The sequence below is a fragment of the Schistocerca nitens genome, chromosome 1 (genome assembly GCF_023898315.1).
Source record: "Schistocerca nitens isolate TAMUIC-IGC-003100 chromosome 1, iqSchNite1.1, whole genome shotgun sequence".
Taxonomy (NCBI): domain Eukaryota; kingdom Metazoa; phylum Arthropoda; class Insecta; order Orthoptera; family Acrididae; genus Schistocerca; species Schistocerca nitens.
The window spans coordinates 257,800,774-257,818,985 of NC_064614.1; the positions used below are offsets into that span (position 1 = coordinate 257,800,774).

The 18,212-nt window shown below is 42.5% G+C and overlaps 1 protein-coding gene across 8 annotated transcripts in view; it reads right to left on the reverse strand.

The window, feature by feature from the left end:
• LOC126247424 (parathyroid hormone/parathyroid hormone-related peptide receptor-like) overlaps nt 1–18,212 on the reverse strand; it is an 841,770-nt gene that overhangs the window by 54,455 nt on the left and 769,103 nt on the right. For all 8 annotated transcript variants that reach the window (XM_049948480.1, XM_049948483.1, XM_049948486.1 and 5 more), the window contains 3 exons: nt 9,677–9,764; nt 7,053–7,159; nt 6,067–6,198 (listed from right to left, as the gene is read on the reverse strand). In XM_049948480.1, coding sequence (XP_049804437.1) covers nt 6,067–6,198; nt 7,053–7,159; nt 9,677–9,758 — 321 coding nt within the window. In that variant the 5' untranslated portion in view covers nt 9,759–9,764. The remainder of the gene's footprint in view (nt 1–6,066; nt 6,199–7,052; nt 7,160–9,676; nt 9,765–18,212) is intronic.

Consider the following 18,212-nt stretch of genomic DNA (forward strand, 5'->3'; position numbering starts at 1 on the left):
TTCTTGTCACTAGTCACTAAAATTACATCTCTAGTAATATATTCACTTAACCGAGGTTCATTACCATCTTTACAGTATACACCAATACAAAAACTACGTAATGCAGTAGTAGACGGAAATGTAGGACCTTCAGTTTGGAGCAGCACACGAGGAATTATTGTTGAAAGAACAGTAAAGAGAACAGAAACAGTGATATGGGAAGACAAGCAATACACGATATGATTAGCAAATTCATACTTCTAGACAGAATGAAGGTACGAATACTTCTATGAATAACTCCTCAAGTAAAGCCAATGCCACTAGTTCAGCATGCATTACTTCATTGTCGTGTACGTTGCTTGACGTGTTATAATATTCAAGGTTTTATTCACAATTGGTCCACAGCCTCAGTGTAACTTCTACATAATGAAATCACCGTAGACTCTCAGCATACGGTGCTTTTAGAAAGGTTTCATCATTTAGGAAAAAAAATCTTCTAGACAATCACCATGAGTTGTCGAGGAAAAGCATGTAAGTAATGTCGTTATATTTTGTTATACGTAAGTACCGTAGACAATATGCGTTTCACAGTCCCTGTTTATTCATGTCTGATTCTTGCTGTCCCTACTCAATGAAATAAAAGCACCTTTGAACTGGTGCGACTTGGTGACCTTGTCATCTATTGATCACTGATCAGTTAATAGAAGTTACAGTCAATAATCCAGTTAATAGGTTCAAACAACGTGGGATTAAATCTTATTATTTAACGAGCATAATTTAGGTGCGATGCAAAAGGCAGTTCATGTTGTTGTTACTGACCATGCCGAAAGTGAAAGTTATCCTGCCCAGATTGCAGCAATCAGCGGCCAGCCCATGTAAATCTTAACGAATATCCTAATAGATTTGAAGTACAGAGAATTAAGAACGACGACCTTCAATAAATGGTGCTCCTAAAAAGCTACAGCAGTGCCGACGTGTATTTTGCCTAAACAAAGACCATGTGCGAAAACTGGCAACGTCACAGTACCCACCGTGCCCGTGTTTTTGTAGGTCACAACGTCTGTTGATAAGAAAGCACACTGCGTGGAATAAAAACTTTTAAAGCAATAAAGAAAGGTGTCGGTCAGTGTCCTGCATGTGATGTGACCTTGCGATATAAGGCGAAGAGCAGTTTGTGTACTACTATCGCTTCCCCTCTTTCCTATTTCAGTCGCAAATAGTTCATGGGAAAAGCGAGTGCCGTTAACCCTCCGTGTAAGCTTGTATGTATCTGACTTTATCTTCTTTGTCTTTTCGTGAGATATACACTATGTGATCAAAAGTATCCGGACACCCCAAGCAACATACGCTTTTCATTTAGGTACATTGTGTTGCCACCTACTTCCAGGTGCTTCATATCAGCGACCACATTAGTCATTAGACATGGTGAGAGATCGGAATGTGCGCTCCGCGGAACTCATGGACTTAGAACATGGTCAGGTCAGTGGGAGTCGCTTGTGCCGTACCTCTGTACCCGAGATTTCCACACTCCTAAACATCCCTAGGTCCACTGTTACCGATGTGATAGTGAAGTGGAAACGTGAAGGGACACGTTCAGCGCAAAAGCGTACAGGCCGACCTCGTCTGTTGACTGACAGAGACGGCCGACAGCTGAAGAGGGTCGTAATGTGTAATAGACACACATCTATCCAGAACATCACACAGGAATTCCAAACTGCATCAGGATCCACTGTCAGTACTATGACAGTTAGGCGGGAGGTTAGAAAACTTATTTCATGGTCGAGCGGCTACTCATAAGCCACATATCACGCCGGTAAATGCCAAAGGACGCCTCGCTTGGTGTATGGAGCGTAAACACTGGACGATTGAACAGTGGAAAAACGTTGTGTGGAGTGACGAATCGCGGTACACAATGTGGCGTTCCGATGGCGGGGTGTGGGTATAGCGAATGCCCGGTCAACGTCATCTGTCAGCGTGAGTAGTGCCAACAGTAAAAATCGGAGGCTGTGGTGTAATGCTGTGTTCGTGTTTTTCATGGAGGGGGCTTGCACTCCTTGTCGTTTGGCGTGGCACTAACACAGCAAAGGCCTACATTAATGTTTCAAGCATCTTCTTGTCTCCCACTGTTGAAGAGCAATTCGGGGATGGCGATTGCATCTTTTCGCACGATCGAGCACCTGTTTAAAATGCACGGCCTGTGGCGGAATGGTTATGCGACAATAACATCCCTGTAATGGACCGGCATGCACAGAGTCCTGACCTGAATCCTATAGAACACCTTTGGGATGTTTTGGAACGCTGAGTTCGTGCCAGGCCTCACCGACCGACATCGATACCTCTCCTCAGTGCAACACGACGTGAAGAATGGGCTGCCATTCCCCAAGAAACCATCCAGCACCTGACTGAACATATGCCTGCGAAAGAGGAAGCTGTCATCGAGGCGAAGGTTGGGCTAACACCATACTGAATTCCAGCAATACCGATGGAGGGCGCCACGAACTTGTAAGTCATTTTCAGCCAGGTGTCCGGATACTTTTGATGAAGTAGTGTAGTAGGAGGATACAGTATATTTGTTGACTCTTGTAGGAACGCACGCTCTCGGAACTTGAACAGTAAACCAGACCGTAGTGCAGAATGCGTCTCCTGGTTGATATGATCTGTGATGCTTTAGTGCTTATTAAATGGACATGCAACGAGAAACGCAGCTCCTCTTTGGATCTTCTCCATTTCCTCTATCAAACCTACATGCCGTTGATGCCAAAATGACGAGTAATATTCAAGCATTGGTGGAACGAGAATTTTTTTAAGCTATTCCTTTGCTGATGGACTACATTTCCTTAGGATTGTTCCATTGAGTATGTCTGCCATTTGCCTTTCCTGCAATTAATTTTATGTGGTCGTTCCGCTTTAAACAGCTCCGTACGCATACTTCTAGATATTTTATGGACGTTTCTGCTTCCAGTGGGTGCTCTGCAATCGAATAGTCGTATAGTAGCTAGAAGATGGGTAGAATGTTGCAATATTGTGATATGTGGACTCCTAAAACTTGGAAGTAAGAGAATGTGAATTTATTTTTATTATAAATGAAAGCGGTTCTGTGTCTACTGATATGCTTCATTTTCCTGTATGTCTTGTAGATCGCATACTGTTGTCTTCTGAAACGCTTTGAGGTATTTGTGAATAACCCTTTATAATCAAAAGTAATTCCTAAATTTAACAACTAACACAAATGTGTCATGCTTCTCCACTAATAGGACAAAGTAACTTCGACAACAGTGCACGATGACAATAGTTAAGCTAGTTCAGCAAGATCTTATTCTTAGAGGGAATATATAAATTCAGCATTACAGAGATCTTTTGAAGCTCTGCTCGCTATGTTCCTCCATGAGACCCATAGCACTGCAGACAATGCCTCTCAGGTTGACACCCTATTCCTCGACTTAAGGGAGAACGCGGCATATAGTGAAAAGAATGAGAGCTCACCGAATATCGGACCAGGCCTGGGACTGTATTCAAGACTTGCTTACAGACGGAACTCAACACGTCGCTTTTAACGGAATAAAATCGACAAATTTTAAGACGATTTCCGGAGTAGCCCAAAGAAGTGTGATAGTACCGTTACTGTTTACAGTGTATATAAATCATCTAGGTCACAGTCGGGAACTATTAAAGACTGTTCGTAGAAGGCAGTATCCATTTACAGAACGGCCTACAGAGGATTGATGAGTGGTGCAAGCTCTGACAGTGGACCCTGAATTTAAAAAAATTAACATATTGGGTTACAGAAGAAAAGAAGTCCATTACTGTACAACGGCAATACTGATGACATACTGCTGGAAACAGTAGCAAGCGCAAAATATCTAGGAGTAACTATCTATCGCGATCCTTAGTGGAATGACGAAATATAGCAAATAGCAGGAAAAGCAAATGCCAGGCTAAGATTCACAGGATGAATCCTAAGGAATGTAATTCATCCACGAAAGAAGTGACTTACAAGACCCTTGTTCGACCTTTTTTAAGTGTTAATTCTTCAATCTGTGACCCTTACGAGGTAGGAATGATAGACTAGATACAGGAGATCCAACGAAGAGCGGCGCGTTTCATCACGGGATCGTTTAGTCGAATGCTCAAAAATCTCCAGTGGCATGCTCTACAGGAGAGGCGTTGTGGTTCACGGAGAGGTTTATTATCGAAATTTCGAAAGAGTATTTTCCGGTAAGAGCCAGAAAACACATTATTTCCTCCCATATACGTCTCGCGAAATGACTACGACGAGAAAATTTGAGAAATTATAGCTAATATAGCGACAATCTTCCCATCACCTTTCGCGAGTGGAACAGGTAAGGTGCGATCAGCTAGTAGTACCGGAAGTACCCTACGTCGCACACTGTCATGTGGCTTGCGGAGTACTGATATAGACGTAGATACTGAAGGTATATGGTTTATCAGAAGTGTTGGTTTCCAGTGAGTAGACAACGTTTCATGTGTCTAGAAAGGTGTACCGTCATAATGTGCATGTTTGGGGCATATGACAGCCACATGATATGAAACTTTCCTGGAAGATTAAAACTGTGTGCCGGACCGAGACTCGAACTCGGGACCTTTGCCTTCCACGAGCAAGTGCTCTACCATCTGAGCTACCCATACACGAACCAGGCCCCCTCCTCACAGCTTTACTTCCGCCAGTACCTTGTCTTCCACTTTCCAAATTTCACAGAAGCTCTCTTGCGAACCTGCGAACCTGCGAATTCTCATTCAGGAAACATCCCCCAGGCTGTGGCTAAGCCCTGTCTCCGCAGTATCTTTTCTTCCAGTTGTGCAAGGTTCGCAGGAGAGCTTCTGTGAAGTTTGGAAAGTGGAAGACGAGGTACTGGCGGACGTAAAGCTGTGAGAACGGGACGTGAGTCGTGCTTGGGTAACTCAGATGGTAGATAACTTCCCCGCAAAAGCCTAAGTTCCCGAGTCTCGGTCCGGCACACAGTTTAAATCTGCCAGGAAATTTTAATATTAGCGCACACTCCGAGGCAGAGTGAAAATCTCATTCTGGATCCACACGAAATTATACAACACATTCGCGATTCACATAAAATTATCAACTCTTGTACCTACCTCCTAGTCAAAAGTTTGTGGTCTATTTTTTTTTTTGCAGATATAACTGGTTTCGTTTACCTGGACATGCTGCAGCAATGTATTTTGGTAAAATTACAACAATTTTTTTTTCAGACGTTCGTGATTACCTCTTTGGCGAACTGCCTCGGCGTTGAACTGGAAGTGCTGGTCATCAAGATTGCTCTCAATCAATGTCGCCTGTGGTCACATGACTCTGCTCCAAGTGTATTCTCCCTTTGATCTTATGTCAAAGATCTTGCCTCCACTAACATTTAATAGGAAAGAGTTGCAAGTAACGGTAATTAATGAGATCGCTGCTATTGACGGTTACGTGTGCGACAAGAAGAATTTCTCTAGCGTTTTGACTATTGAACACAGATCACTCAAATAAACTTTAAATTTAGAAAGTCATAAGCAGAGTTTGTAAAAGAAATGAAACATGTGTCGATAACAATAGCTGTAGGACCAGGACAGGACGTCCATAAAAGTTCAGTGACATCGCCTATAACAGACGCGAACTAACGAAGTCTCGATCTGTTTTTCATTAAAGTGCCTCCTGCTGGCGTTGAACACAGTCAAATTTCATTATACATACTGTAATTAAAAGAGGGCTGAGTTATTGCTTACACCTTACATCACAGTGTCTGCATTGTATTTCTTTGTTGAGACAGTTTCTAGCTGATTGCGGGAACCTCGCAAACATCATCCACCCTTACAATTGTTTCAGTTAATTTTTGGTTATTCCTGTTATATACGTTTCATTGCTTAATGTTTCACAGTCAAATTCTAAAAAAGTAACATACTCCATCCCACGTCTGGAATATAGAACTACAGTATTTTTCTGTTACATGAATGGCTGCATATCAGAACTCGTCTCATCAGTTAATTTCAGAGCCACATAGCTCTTAGGTGGTCGTCATACATAATGCAAAAAGCAAACTACTCCCACAAAATGACAAACAACGGAATACGTCTTACCGCAAGTGAAGAATCATTGACACCACTCGTAAATGGTTCAGTTACTGTGGCATATGGGGAATCAAAGCACTCTGTGTAGTTAGTCCACGTCATCCAGGTTCCATTCTCGTAACAAAGCTTGGATGCATTTCGCTGCAAACGTCAATAATAACTTTAAATTTAATGGAAGTATGTCAAAACTGTAAAACATACACTAAGTATTAGATGTAAGTAACTGCAACTCAGTTATAAGTGGAAGTGAACCATGAAACTAAGAATAAACTGTTAATGTATATTCCGTAAGCTTCATAATAAAGAATGGAAAAGTGCAACAGTTCTGAATAACTATGAGATTAAAGCTAATAGCAAAAAAAAAAAAAAATTGATAGTAAGAAAACAGTAGATGAGAAGAACACAAGACATTAAATTTCAAAGAAATAAAATAGAAAACACAAAATCTTATCATTTAGCTCCTTTACATAAGAGGAGGCAGCTTGGAAGTCAGGAAAAGAACTGCAACAGCAAACCGCTGTTTCAATGAAAGAAGATTTTTAGTGAACAAAGCGCTCAGAATAGAAAAGAAATTGTTAAGATGTGCGCTTGGGGTATACTTTTCTATGGATGAGAAAGCTGGTTACTGTTGAGCAAAGAAAGCACTTACAACGTACAGTGTTGGAGTATGCTACAGAGAGCCAATTGCATAGAAAGAAAATCCATTAAAATTGTTGTGAAAGAAATCAATCAACTAAGAATCTTAGTAGAAGGAGAAGACGCAAAAATAACTTCAACAAATAAAATTGTAGCAAAAATTTGTGAAATAAAATCTATGAGAAGCCAAGAAAGAAAATAGAAGATGATATAGGGAGAGTAACAAAATGTCAGTCAAGAATGAAAAGATAGAAAGCTGTGGTTACAAAAACATGGCCTTCATAGTTGATTGAATATAGTTATTAAAGCTGAACCATAACGAAAAATTTCAGGAACATGGTTTGAAGGTACAAGCATACCTTGGGATCGAAGCCGAAAAAGTATTCTGGGCAGGACACAATCTGGTACTCTCCAGGATCTGTCTCTGGCCAGCAGAAAATTTGATCCCATGTTGGCTTACACGTTGCTGAAACAAAAACGAGAAGCAGTCATACAATGTACACCAGAGTAGTTCAAGTAATTTATTTGCATTTTATGTTGATAATGCTGCATATGTTTCTGTATTTCTTGGTATCTTAAAGATGAGAAAGCAATTTTGAACCTAGCCTCTTCGTGCCTACGGGTACGTGCTATTTATGCACATAACGTGTGTAAATAGAAAAACTTTCAAACAAACCACTAAATACTGTGACAGCGAAGCCTAACACGAAATCCCTTTAGATGGGCTCCAGACTGGAGAAACTGAAGTCCATCATATGCTAGAGTCATGTTCGCCTCATGGATTCACGGACGCTATAAGGTACTCAAATGGGGCGTGTATGTGCTTCTTATATTTTCATACATGGGTATTCTTAGGCTTTTCAGGAAAAAATGTGTCTCGTTTTGGTTAATCTTTCTGTAAAGCAGAGTCACTGCTATTATCCAAGACTAAAATCAATTACAGTGAGTTACATTTCGGTCATGATCCTTCCACGTACTTCATACCAAGTTGGCTGTCCCCTAGACCTCAGCTGCCAGCACTAAATTTAACACAGTCTCTTCCATCACTGAGCTTTCAAACATACCAAAACCTGTTTTAAAACATTAAAATTTTAGCAGATTACTGGTGATCCGTTATGAGATTCTTAGTAGGTAAAATACAGTATTAACTAAATTACGACTTAAAAAATGTAACTGTTGGTCCGTTTCTCCGTTGTTGGTGAAGATGTTAGAAAATAGATTTTATAACTACCCGGAAGAACGGATACCGACCTGCCCGGATAGCTGAAAGCGAGGAAATAGCCGGTTCTGGGATACGGGAAGCCGCGTCGGCCCCGGATCGAATCCACTTGACGGATTAACGAGGATAGCCGGGGTGCCAGTCAGTCTGGATGTGGTTTCAAGGCGGATTTCCACATCCGCATGGGTCAACACTAGGCTGGTATTCGGGTGCTGCTTCCGTTCATAAACATAAAGGAAACATTCTGGCACTTCCATATGAGATGACACTAAACGCAGACAGATGTGATGGATGTTCCGACCCAGGGATAAGGGAGGGGAGGGGGTTGGGGAGTGGGGAGTGGTTGCGTCAGAAAGGGCTATCAGCCACCCATTACCACCACTAATTTGCCAAATCCGAAGTAACATACCGGACACATGGAGACTGGGAAGAAGACCAGAAAGAGGGAATGGGGGGAGGGGTTGTGTATACGTCGTCGTATTTTATTTATTATGACAGTTATTTGTGGAATAGGTACACGTTTAGTAATGGGGGAATGTTATATGGATATTAAGTATGAGGCTGTTTTGGAGTCGAATGTGGATGGGTGACTGGCGGAAGACATGAAACTAAACATTTGAAAAGTGGAGTAGTGTAAGAGAGTGGAGTAGCAGGAAAAGGAAATCTGATTGTATAAAAGAGAATGGCTTCTGTTAAATCTTTATGTCTGGATGAGAATATGCTCGGGGTGTGATGGAAGATACAGAAGATCCAGAGTTACTGTCATAGCTTTCAGAATTTCTGAAATCATTGGTGAAAATTGAAACGAAATGACAAATCTACTTGGTGTTGATAATCTATGAGATTGAAGACGTACCATGAGGCTTTCGGAAAAATATAATCAAAATAGTACGAAGATACCAACAGAAACTGATAGAATTATCGCACATTCAGAGCTAAGGAACGTAGTGGTCCATAGAATTATATACAGCACAAAGGGAAAAAAATGTTGATCTGTTAACTGACGATCAGTTTAGGTTTATGAAAAGGTAAATGCAGCAAAGAGACAGTTGTATCATTGCTTGGTAACAGAAGCATAATTCTAGAAAAAGAAGACAGCCTCTTTTGAATTTCCCGACCTGGGAAAAGCATTTAACAAAATGAAATAATGCAGGATATTATAAATTCTCAGAAAAAGGCAGTATAAGCTGTAAGGAAACATGGCTAATATAGAATTTGTATATAGGCAGACGTGAGGATATTCATGTGTTGTCGAAACTAACCAATCCCTAAAATATGTGGCACTGAGAACAAAAAAAAACTATATATTCATTTTTAGAAAAATTTCATGTGGTGCATTATATCTTGACGTGTGTTTCGACTGTACTTATCCCCGCTTCTCTTGGCGGGTAAAATGTGGGCTCTCCTTATGCTTTCCACTACCACCTGACTGTTTCTTCTGGCGAATACAGCGCAGGTGATCTTCGAAAACTTGTTTCATGTTTCACGCAAATTCGACGCGGCAATAAACCTGAGAATATTTTATATAAGAATGTTGTCGCAAGAAAATTCGTCCTGACGATAACTCCTATTTAATTACTCAAGTAACTTGATGGCCGAATTTGGAGATAGCCCTTGGATCCTTTCTTTCGGCTTTATGAGACTAATATGGTTTCATGCGTTCCGTAACGATCAGTTGTGACTGACACCTTTAGAGAGAAAAAAGGCCTTTTAGTAGGAAACAGAGGAAGTGACAACGAGAGTAATAATTTGATGTAACATTACCTGAAGAGTTAGATGCAAATGTATTTGTGTAATTCCTGCACTCATCTTCCTTCCTCTTCAAGGTCCTCCTGTGCTCTTCCATTACATCCTGAAACAGAAATATCTGACTCATTACACAGCATTCAGTGTGCCGCATTTCAGCTGATGGAAACAGTATCATAGAATGAATCTCAGCGCTATCTACTGCAGGAACTATTAGGCACAGTGCATCTGAAAATATGAAAATGATAATAACTTAGCATCCTAAGGTTCACATGAGAGATATTTCGTAGCACTAGAACAACTCGAATGAAAGAGTTAAGAGAATCGGTGTTGCACATGATTGCCGATAAGTATATTGCCTATTTTAAAGTGAAAATTTAAGAATATCAGTAAAATGTAAATAAATATGAGTGCTGATTAACGTCCTTCCCAATGTCACGAGCCTTTTTTTAGATTTTAGAGTTGCTGCGCAACAGTCATAAAACAATTTATAAATGAACACACGGCCATAATAATTTTATTATAATTAAGAAATATATGTTTAATTTATGGCGAATTTGGAGCTTGATGTCTTGCAGTATATGTTAATGACATAAACTCAATCAGTTGAAAATGGCATAAAAGGCCGAAACCTGGGTCGCAATTAAATAAACAATACAGTCAAATGGCAGTGTGTTCATTTAAAAATAAAATTTGAAGTTATAAAGTCAATTACGGAAGTGTGGTGCCAGAAAGAACACGAGCTATGGTTAGCTCAGCACAGGGCTACAAAACACAAAATCACACAGAGGTAATGCGGGAGTAAACCAAATAATGAACAAAGAAATACGAAGGCAGATAAGCTAATATACAGCATAGTGATCGCATTATAATTGCAAAAATAGACACGAAATCAGCATCTAGTACCGTAAAACAAGCCTACCAACTCCACAAGTAATGAAGAGATTAAAAGAAGGTATGTCGAGACAAAAGAAATTATAAATAAAGTTAAGAGAGGCGATAATTAGTTGTGATTAGAGTGGATTTCCATCTTAGGAAAAGGGAAAGAAGATAAATAATTGGACAACATTGACCTGGGGGGTGATGGGGAGGGGGTGGGTGGGGGAGTGACGAAAGGGTTTTTGCACTTGCCGTTTTTTAATAGTTACATAAACTTGGTTTAACAGTCATAAAAAATATTGTGTGCGTGGAAGAGAACTGGAGACAGCGAGACATTTCATATGGAATATTTAATGGTAGGACAGTAATTTCGAAAACAGATTGTAAACTGAAAAAAATTTCAGGAAGACAAATTATGCGCATTAATTTTCCTGTACGAAAATTAATGAAGTGCTCTTTGATGGTGTTTCAGTCCCTTATCAATCCTAGTTCTCTGTTCGACATCAATGGCTGCAGTTTTCTATAAGCTGCGCTATATTACATAAACTGATCATCAACTATTGACAGAAACTACACATCTGTTCCTAAAATGATTCACTTGTATCTCCAGATCAAAGAGCCACGTCATTTCTGTAGTACGTTTCACCAGGCAACACCTTTTTTTCATCTAAATTGAAGACTGACGATCCTTATTGAATTTTCCCAGAATTGTCCACTATCATGGGTAGCATATTTTCATCAGTTAAAAAAAATCACTAAATCTTTCTCTTCAGCATTTGTTTAGCAGAAGTTTTAACACACACACTATTCCCTCTCGTCCAGTCAGCTCCGTGATGCAGTATTATCTATAAAAATGCAAGGTGAACAGCGATTGCAATTGTAGTGTAACAGTCCAAATTTGGGTAAAAATTTGTCATGCTTTTTGTATTAAACTATAACAAAAGAAATCGATATTGGTGATATCGATTATTCAGTGTTAATGTCTGACTAACTATTACAAGAAAACGAACTAGTAAGTGTCATTTAAAGAATGTGTTAATGAGTGTTTGCAATAGTTACAGCGATTGTAATATTCAGAGGTTCTTAGGATACATATTCTACGTCTGACAAAGATAGTAACTAAGTCAGGGATCCGCTATATGTTTTCAACAAGCGGTTATGTGGAGGATCTTGTCGCAGAGTGGTGCGGAAATAATGAAAAGAGGACAGTCGCAGGCAGGATACCGTGGTTGCAGACGTAGCTGTGTCAGGTCTGGCGGTGTAATTATTTTTTTAGTGATAAGACTGCGCTTATTCGAGTCAAAGTTGATTTGGCAGCGAAATTTGTTTAGTAAAGTCGTCTCCGAAAATTGCGGGAACTGGGAAGCAAGATTATCCATCGTTAACCTATGATGGAGTTTGGAGACAACGCTACATCAAGGATAATGGATACCGCAATCAACGTGGTGATAATAAATTAATTCCATCTCAATGGAGACGTGGAAAGCCTAGCCACTGGTCATTCGGCAATCTTCCCACCACAGCTGCTATAACAGGCAAGAACATTTATTATATCTCAGCGGGTACAACTGAACTCAGTATTATATTCCAAACTTCGTATGCCATGGATGGAAACGGTGATTTAAAAATTCTCTCTTAATTCATTATCTGAAAGATCCTTTTCCTTTTCACTCTTTTAGTCGATAATTTGTAAATCTATACTGCCAAGAGGTTGTATAAAATTTTCGAAATCAAGACAATGGAAGATTATCACAGCTGCAACGAAGGTTAATAATGGAGCTAGGAAAGACAGCTTCAAATCTATTTGTATTTGTCTTAAATTCACTGCTCACATTGCTAACTTATTTGCTGATATTGATATTGAAACTAATTTCACATACTTTCAAGTTATTTAATTTTCATTAATACGCAAGTGCGAAATTTAAAGATAGAAGCCATTGAGATACGTTCACAGCTTGCATGTAGAACATTAACATTAATTATTACAAAGTAAATTCACATCAGTAATAGCAAAAAATCTTCTGAAAGAATGAAGTTAAAATGCTCTTTCTGAGATGGCGACTGTAAATCTTTATAGAATTATCACCTTTTGCAAAGGGATAGTCGTACAGTAAGATTATACCTGTCTACAGTGCATTCGTTACTGTGATGATGATTAGACTACAAGGTAGGTAGCGATATGATTATTCAGTGAAACATCCTTAATTGTGTTCTGAGATTATTGCAAATCAAGCTGAGTTATCCTTATTGCGCGTTGGAGAGAGGCCAAATATGAAATTGGCTGCCTAAAACTTAACAATTTATACTATTGGGTTACACATGGTCAGCAAGCAATTAAATATCCTTAAAGTCATCAAAACAGTAACAGTTATAAAGTGCAGATTAAATGCCAGTGCCTACCTGGACGACAAAAGGCTTCAGTCTACCGGTAAGAAACCATGGACCGCGTTAGACGATATTTCGTGAATACGCTAGGCAGTGGTCGTGTTACACGCAGCTCTGCCGTCAAAAATGGAGCCAAAACCGGCTGTTCTTTTGTTGCATCATAGTCGTTCAAACATTGGCTTTCCAACAACTTAGCATTCTATTTAGTACCATATTACATATTTCTCAACGCAAACACAGGTTTTAATTAGATTATAATTCCTACAGTGGGAATCAAATAGAAATACTTTCTCTACTACGAAAACTCTGAGAAGTTCGATTACGCGCGATTCATGTACCTTAAAAATTTCGATGAATTAGGCACATGTGTATTACGCATGTCTGACTGCACGATGTAGTATTTCTGTTTACATATTTCATTAACTCACTTACCAAAATGCCTACTTCAGATGTAAAATTTTGTACACTGATGTTATCACCATGATAATAAACTCCATTTGGATATTTCATTGCGAAATATGAGGACGTCCTTGAGCAGCAGAGGGTACCACAAGCAATGACTAAAATTCACGAGATACATGTTGACAGTGTGTGCTCTTACGCGTCTCCCACTGGGATTTTCTATTTTTGCCAGAACATTTTATAACAAAATCATGCGTGGGTGTAGGGCGAGTCGAAAGGGAGCAACATCGGATCTGTTTTCGTCATCAGGTGCACTGATGACCTGGCCATCTGGTAGCTTGGTGGATATGGGGGAGTGGGATGTTTATATACCTGCCACTGCCTGTCCGGCCCTCTGTTTCATCCTCTGGCTGCTCCAGCAGTTCGTAGTGAATGATGAGTTACTGCTGTTGGACATCTAGTTAAAGAGTAAGGTTCAAAATGGTTCAGATGGCTCTGAGCACTATGGGACTTAACATCTGAGGTCATCAATCCCCTAGAACTTAGTACTTAAACCTAACTAGCCTAAGGACATCTTTCGGGGTACATAGAGTCTCGTGATGCCAATTGAGGAGCTACTCGACCGAACAGTAGCGGCTCCGGTCAAAGAAAACCATCATAACGACCGGGAGAGCGGTGTGCTGACCACACGCCCCTCCTGTCGGCATCCTCAGCTGAGGATGCCACGGCGGTCGCGTGGTCCCGATGGGCCACTTGTGACCTGAAGACGGAGTGAGAACCTAAGGACATCACACACATCCATGCCCGAGGCAGGATTCGGACCTGCGACCGTAGCGGTCACACGGTTCCAGACTGAAGAGCCTAGAACCGCGCGTCCACAACGGCGGGCTGAAGAGTAAGAAATGTGGAGATGTGGAGCACAGCGTGCACCACAAGAAAACTTGCATGTACACTGATGTGGACCATACATACACTCCTGGAAATTGAAATAAGAACACCGTGAATTCACTGTCCCAGGAAGGGGAAACTTTATTGACACATTCCTGGGGTCAGATACATCACATGATCACACTGACAGAACCACAGGCACATAGACACAGGCAACAAAAAAGAGGAGGAGATTAGTGTTTAACGTCCCGTCGACAACGAGGTCATTAGAGACGGAGCGCAAGCTCGGGTGAGGGAAGGATGGGGAAGGAAATCGGCCGTGCCCTTTCAAATGAACCATCCCGGCATTTGCCTGAAGCGATTTAGGGAAATCACGGAAAACCTAAATCAGGATGGCCGGAGACGGGATTGAACCGTCGTCCTCCCGAATGCGAGTCCAGTGTGCTAACCACTGCGCCACCTCGCTCGGTACTGGCAACAGAGCATGCACAATGTCGGCACTAGTACAGTGTATATCCACCTTTCGCAGCAATGCAGGCTGCTATTCTCCCATGGAGACGATCGTAGAGATGCTGGATGTAGTCCTGTGGAACGGCTTGCCATGCCATTTCCACCTGGCGCCTCAGTTGGACCAGCGTTCGTGCTGGACGTGCAGACTGCGTGAGACGACGCTTCATCCAGTCCCAAACATGCTCAATGGGGGACAGATCCGGAGATCTTGCTGGCCAGGGTAGTTGACTTACACCTTCTAGAGCACGTTGGGTGGCACGGGATACATGCGGACGTGCATTGTCCTGTTGTAACAGCAAGTTCCCTTGCCGGTCTAGGAATGGTAGAACGATGGGTTCGATGACGGTTTGGATGTACCGTGCACTATTCAGTGTCCCCTCGACGATCACCAGTGGTGTACGGCCAGTGTAGGAGATCGCTCCCCACACCATGATGCCGGGTGTTGGCCCTGTGTGCCTCGGTCGTATGCAGTCCTGATTGTGGCGCTCACCTGCACGGCGCCAAACACGCATACGACCATCATTGGCACCAAGGCAGAAGCGACTCTCATCGCTGAAGACGACACGTCTCCATTCGTCCCTCCATTCACGCCTGTCGCGACACCACTGGAGGCGGGCTGCACGATGTTGGGGCGTGAGCGGAAGACGGCCTAACGGTGTGCGGGACCGTAGCCCAGCTTCATGGAGACGGTTGCGAATGGTCCTCGCCGATACCCCAGGAGCAACAGTGTCCCTAATTTGCTGGGAAGTGGCGGTGCGGTCCCCTACGGCACTGCGTAGGATTCTACGGTCTTGGCGTGCATCCGTGCGTCGCTGCGGTCCGGTCCCAGGTCGACGGGCACGTGCACCTTCCGCCGACCACTGGCGACAACATCGATGTACTGTGGAGACCTCACGCCCCACGTGTTGAGCAATTCGGCGGTACGTCCACCCGGCCTCCCGCATGCCCACTATACGCCCTCGCTCAAAGTCCGTCAACTGCACATACGGTTCACGTCCACGCTGTCGCGGCATGCTACCAGTGTTAAAGATTGCGATGGAGCTCCGTATGCCACGGCAAACTGGCTGACACTGACGGCGTCGGTGCACAAATGCTGCGCAGCTAGCGCCATTCGACGGCCAACACCGCGGTTCCTGGTGTGTCCGCAGTGTCCGGAGCAAGTATGGTGGGTCTGACACACTGGTGTCAATGTGTTCTTTTTTCCATTTCCAGGAGTGTAGAAGGAACTGCTACAGTACAGTACATACAGAAGGTAACTGAAAGAAATTCGGAATGATATGGACAGAAATGACATTTTTATTCAAAGACAGTAATTACACGGAGATCAAAGCGATTCATGGTGGTACCCTGTAGATAGCGGAAAGTGAAACATTAATCTAAACAGAATGTGTGATCATCACGGACGGTAGTGCATGCCCTGCAACATGGTCCCATGAGGACCACGAGGTTGGTAGGGATTTCCTGTGGTAGAGTGTTCCACTGCCCCAACAGCGTGGTTAGCAACTGCTGAATGGTCTTTGGTGCACGTGGACGAGTTGCAATACATCTCCCCAATCCATTCCACACATACTCGGTGGGACTGAAACCTGCAGAACGGGCAGGCCTGTCCATTCGGCGAAAATGATCTCGATCGAAGAGCTCATTCATCTGCGCTGTCAGATGCGGTCGCACTTTATTATCCACAAAAATGAAGTGACGGCCCAGTGCACTCGTGTATCAACGAGAAGACGCACATGGGGAAGGAGAAGAGAGTCACAGTAATGCCGACTGGCAAGTGCACAAAGTTGAAAGATTTGGAGGTCAGTACGTCCATGAACTTTGTGCCTTCCCACATCTGGACCACCAAAAAGATCATGTTGGACAATGCCGGACATACTGCCATATCAGGAGATGTGAGAACACTTAATGCACCCACGAACATTGTCTAAAATGATCGTTTTGGTGGTCTAGGTATTATGGCGTTTAGAACCTCCCCATTCGAATGATGTTAAAAAGTACTGTACATAGTTCTTGCAGGGAAAATTAATAACAAATAAGGTTGCATTTTAATAAACGTTGATTACTTTTTGGAAGTATTTTATTTACAAAAACACAGGTAGCGAGGGTGTAACGGCTCGCGTTGGTGCCATTGCTAGGTTGGCATCGTTTAGTTGGTGTAGTTATGGTTATCGTCGTCTTCTTGTGTTCATTGGCGCCACTCAGTTTGCAAGCGTTGTCTGTCCACTCGTGGCAGCAGCGGCGGTTATCGATATCTCGTAACGGTGGTTCTATCTTTGGGGCGACGTTGTGGTGTTTCCGTGTGGTGTGAGTCGGCAGTTCGTTTGGGACGGACGAGCAGCCAGGTCCGCACAGCGCGGGAATACGCCTGGACCACTGGCGGCACGCATGCACTGCCGGATGGAAGGGCTGTAGTTGCGAAGGGTACAACCTCGTTGTCAACCAGACCCAGGAAGTTTAAGTTGAGTGGACCTTAATTCAAGTAGTGAAACCTCCACCACTGTGACATCTCGCCATTTTCTTGCGCGTTGCTGCTCGCAGTGTTGCCGAGACGAAGAGCAGCGAGAGGAGCGTTTGGGGAAGGCGAACTTAATTAGTCTTCCCCCATTTATTATTATTAATTGCTGCATTCTATATGTTATTATTTGTGAAGTTCAACCAGTGGTATTTTTCTTGCCTAGTGGCCGCTAACGCCCAAGTTAACTGCCCTGGAGCTTAGTGTATCTTACAGCAGTGTACTTTTCCTCGCCTTGCCGCCGCTGTCCGGTAAGGTGTGTAGTTCGACAGCTTCCTTCATTTGTGGGGCGGGTGGTATGTTTTCTTTACTTTCCTACTCTGGTAGTAGTGGTTCCCCTCTGCTTCCGGATGCTCTAAACACTGGAGTGCTGACCGCCGGTTCCTGCTTGGGTGTATTATCCCATCGTTGCATTAGTCATCGGACGTAAGGTACATTCCGCAAATGATTATTGGTCATGCGTTTCAAATGCCACTAGTGTGAGTTACCATCTCGCGAAGTGAATGCAACTCTAGGCTGCCTGTCTCATCGCTTGCAAAGTTTTGAGGGACTTTCCCAGGTCGATCCTTGGAGCAACGTCTGCACCTCCTCCCCCTCCCCCCTCCCTCTCCTTGGTTTGGTCAGATCAGATTTGATGATTTTTTTTTTAATTTATAACTGTAATTGCAAGTGGAAGAAGTTAACTGGTTCTTATAAGATTGCTATTCATGCCTTCAGCCGTGAAACAGTTTTTAAATTATTACTATTGGGGCCTTCAGCCGAGAAACAGTTGAATGTCATGAAGGCCTTCAGTTGTGGGTGTTACTTGTCTTAAAATTTTAACTAGGCAATTGTATTCTAGCAGTAACATTTTGCTGAGTGTTCTTTTAAAAATATCTTAATAACTGTAATTGCAGGTTGAAGTGGTTTAACTGGTTTTAAGATTGCTATTCAGGCCTTAAGCCGTGAAACAGTTTTAAATTATCACTATTCGGGCCT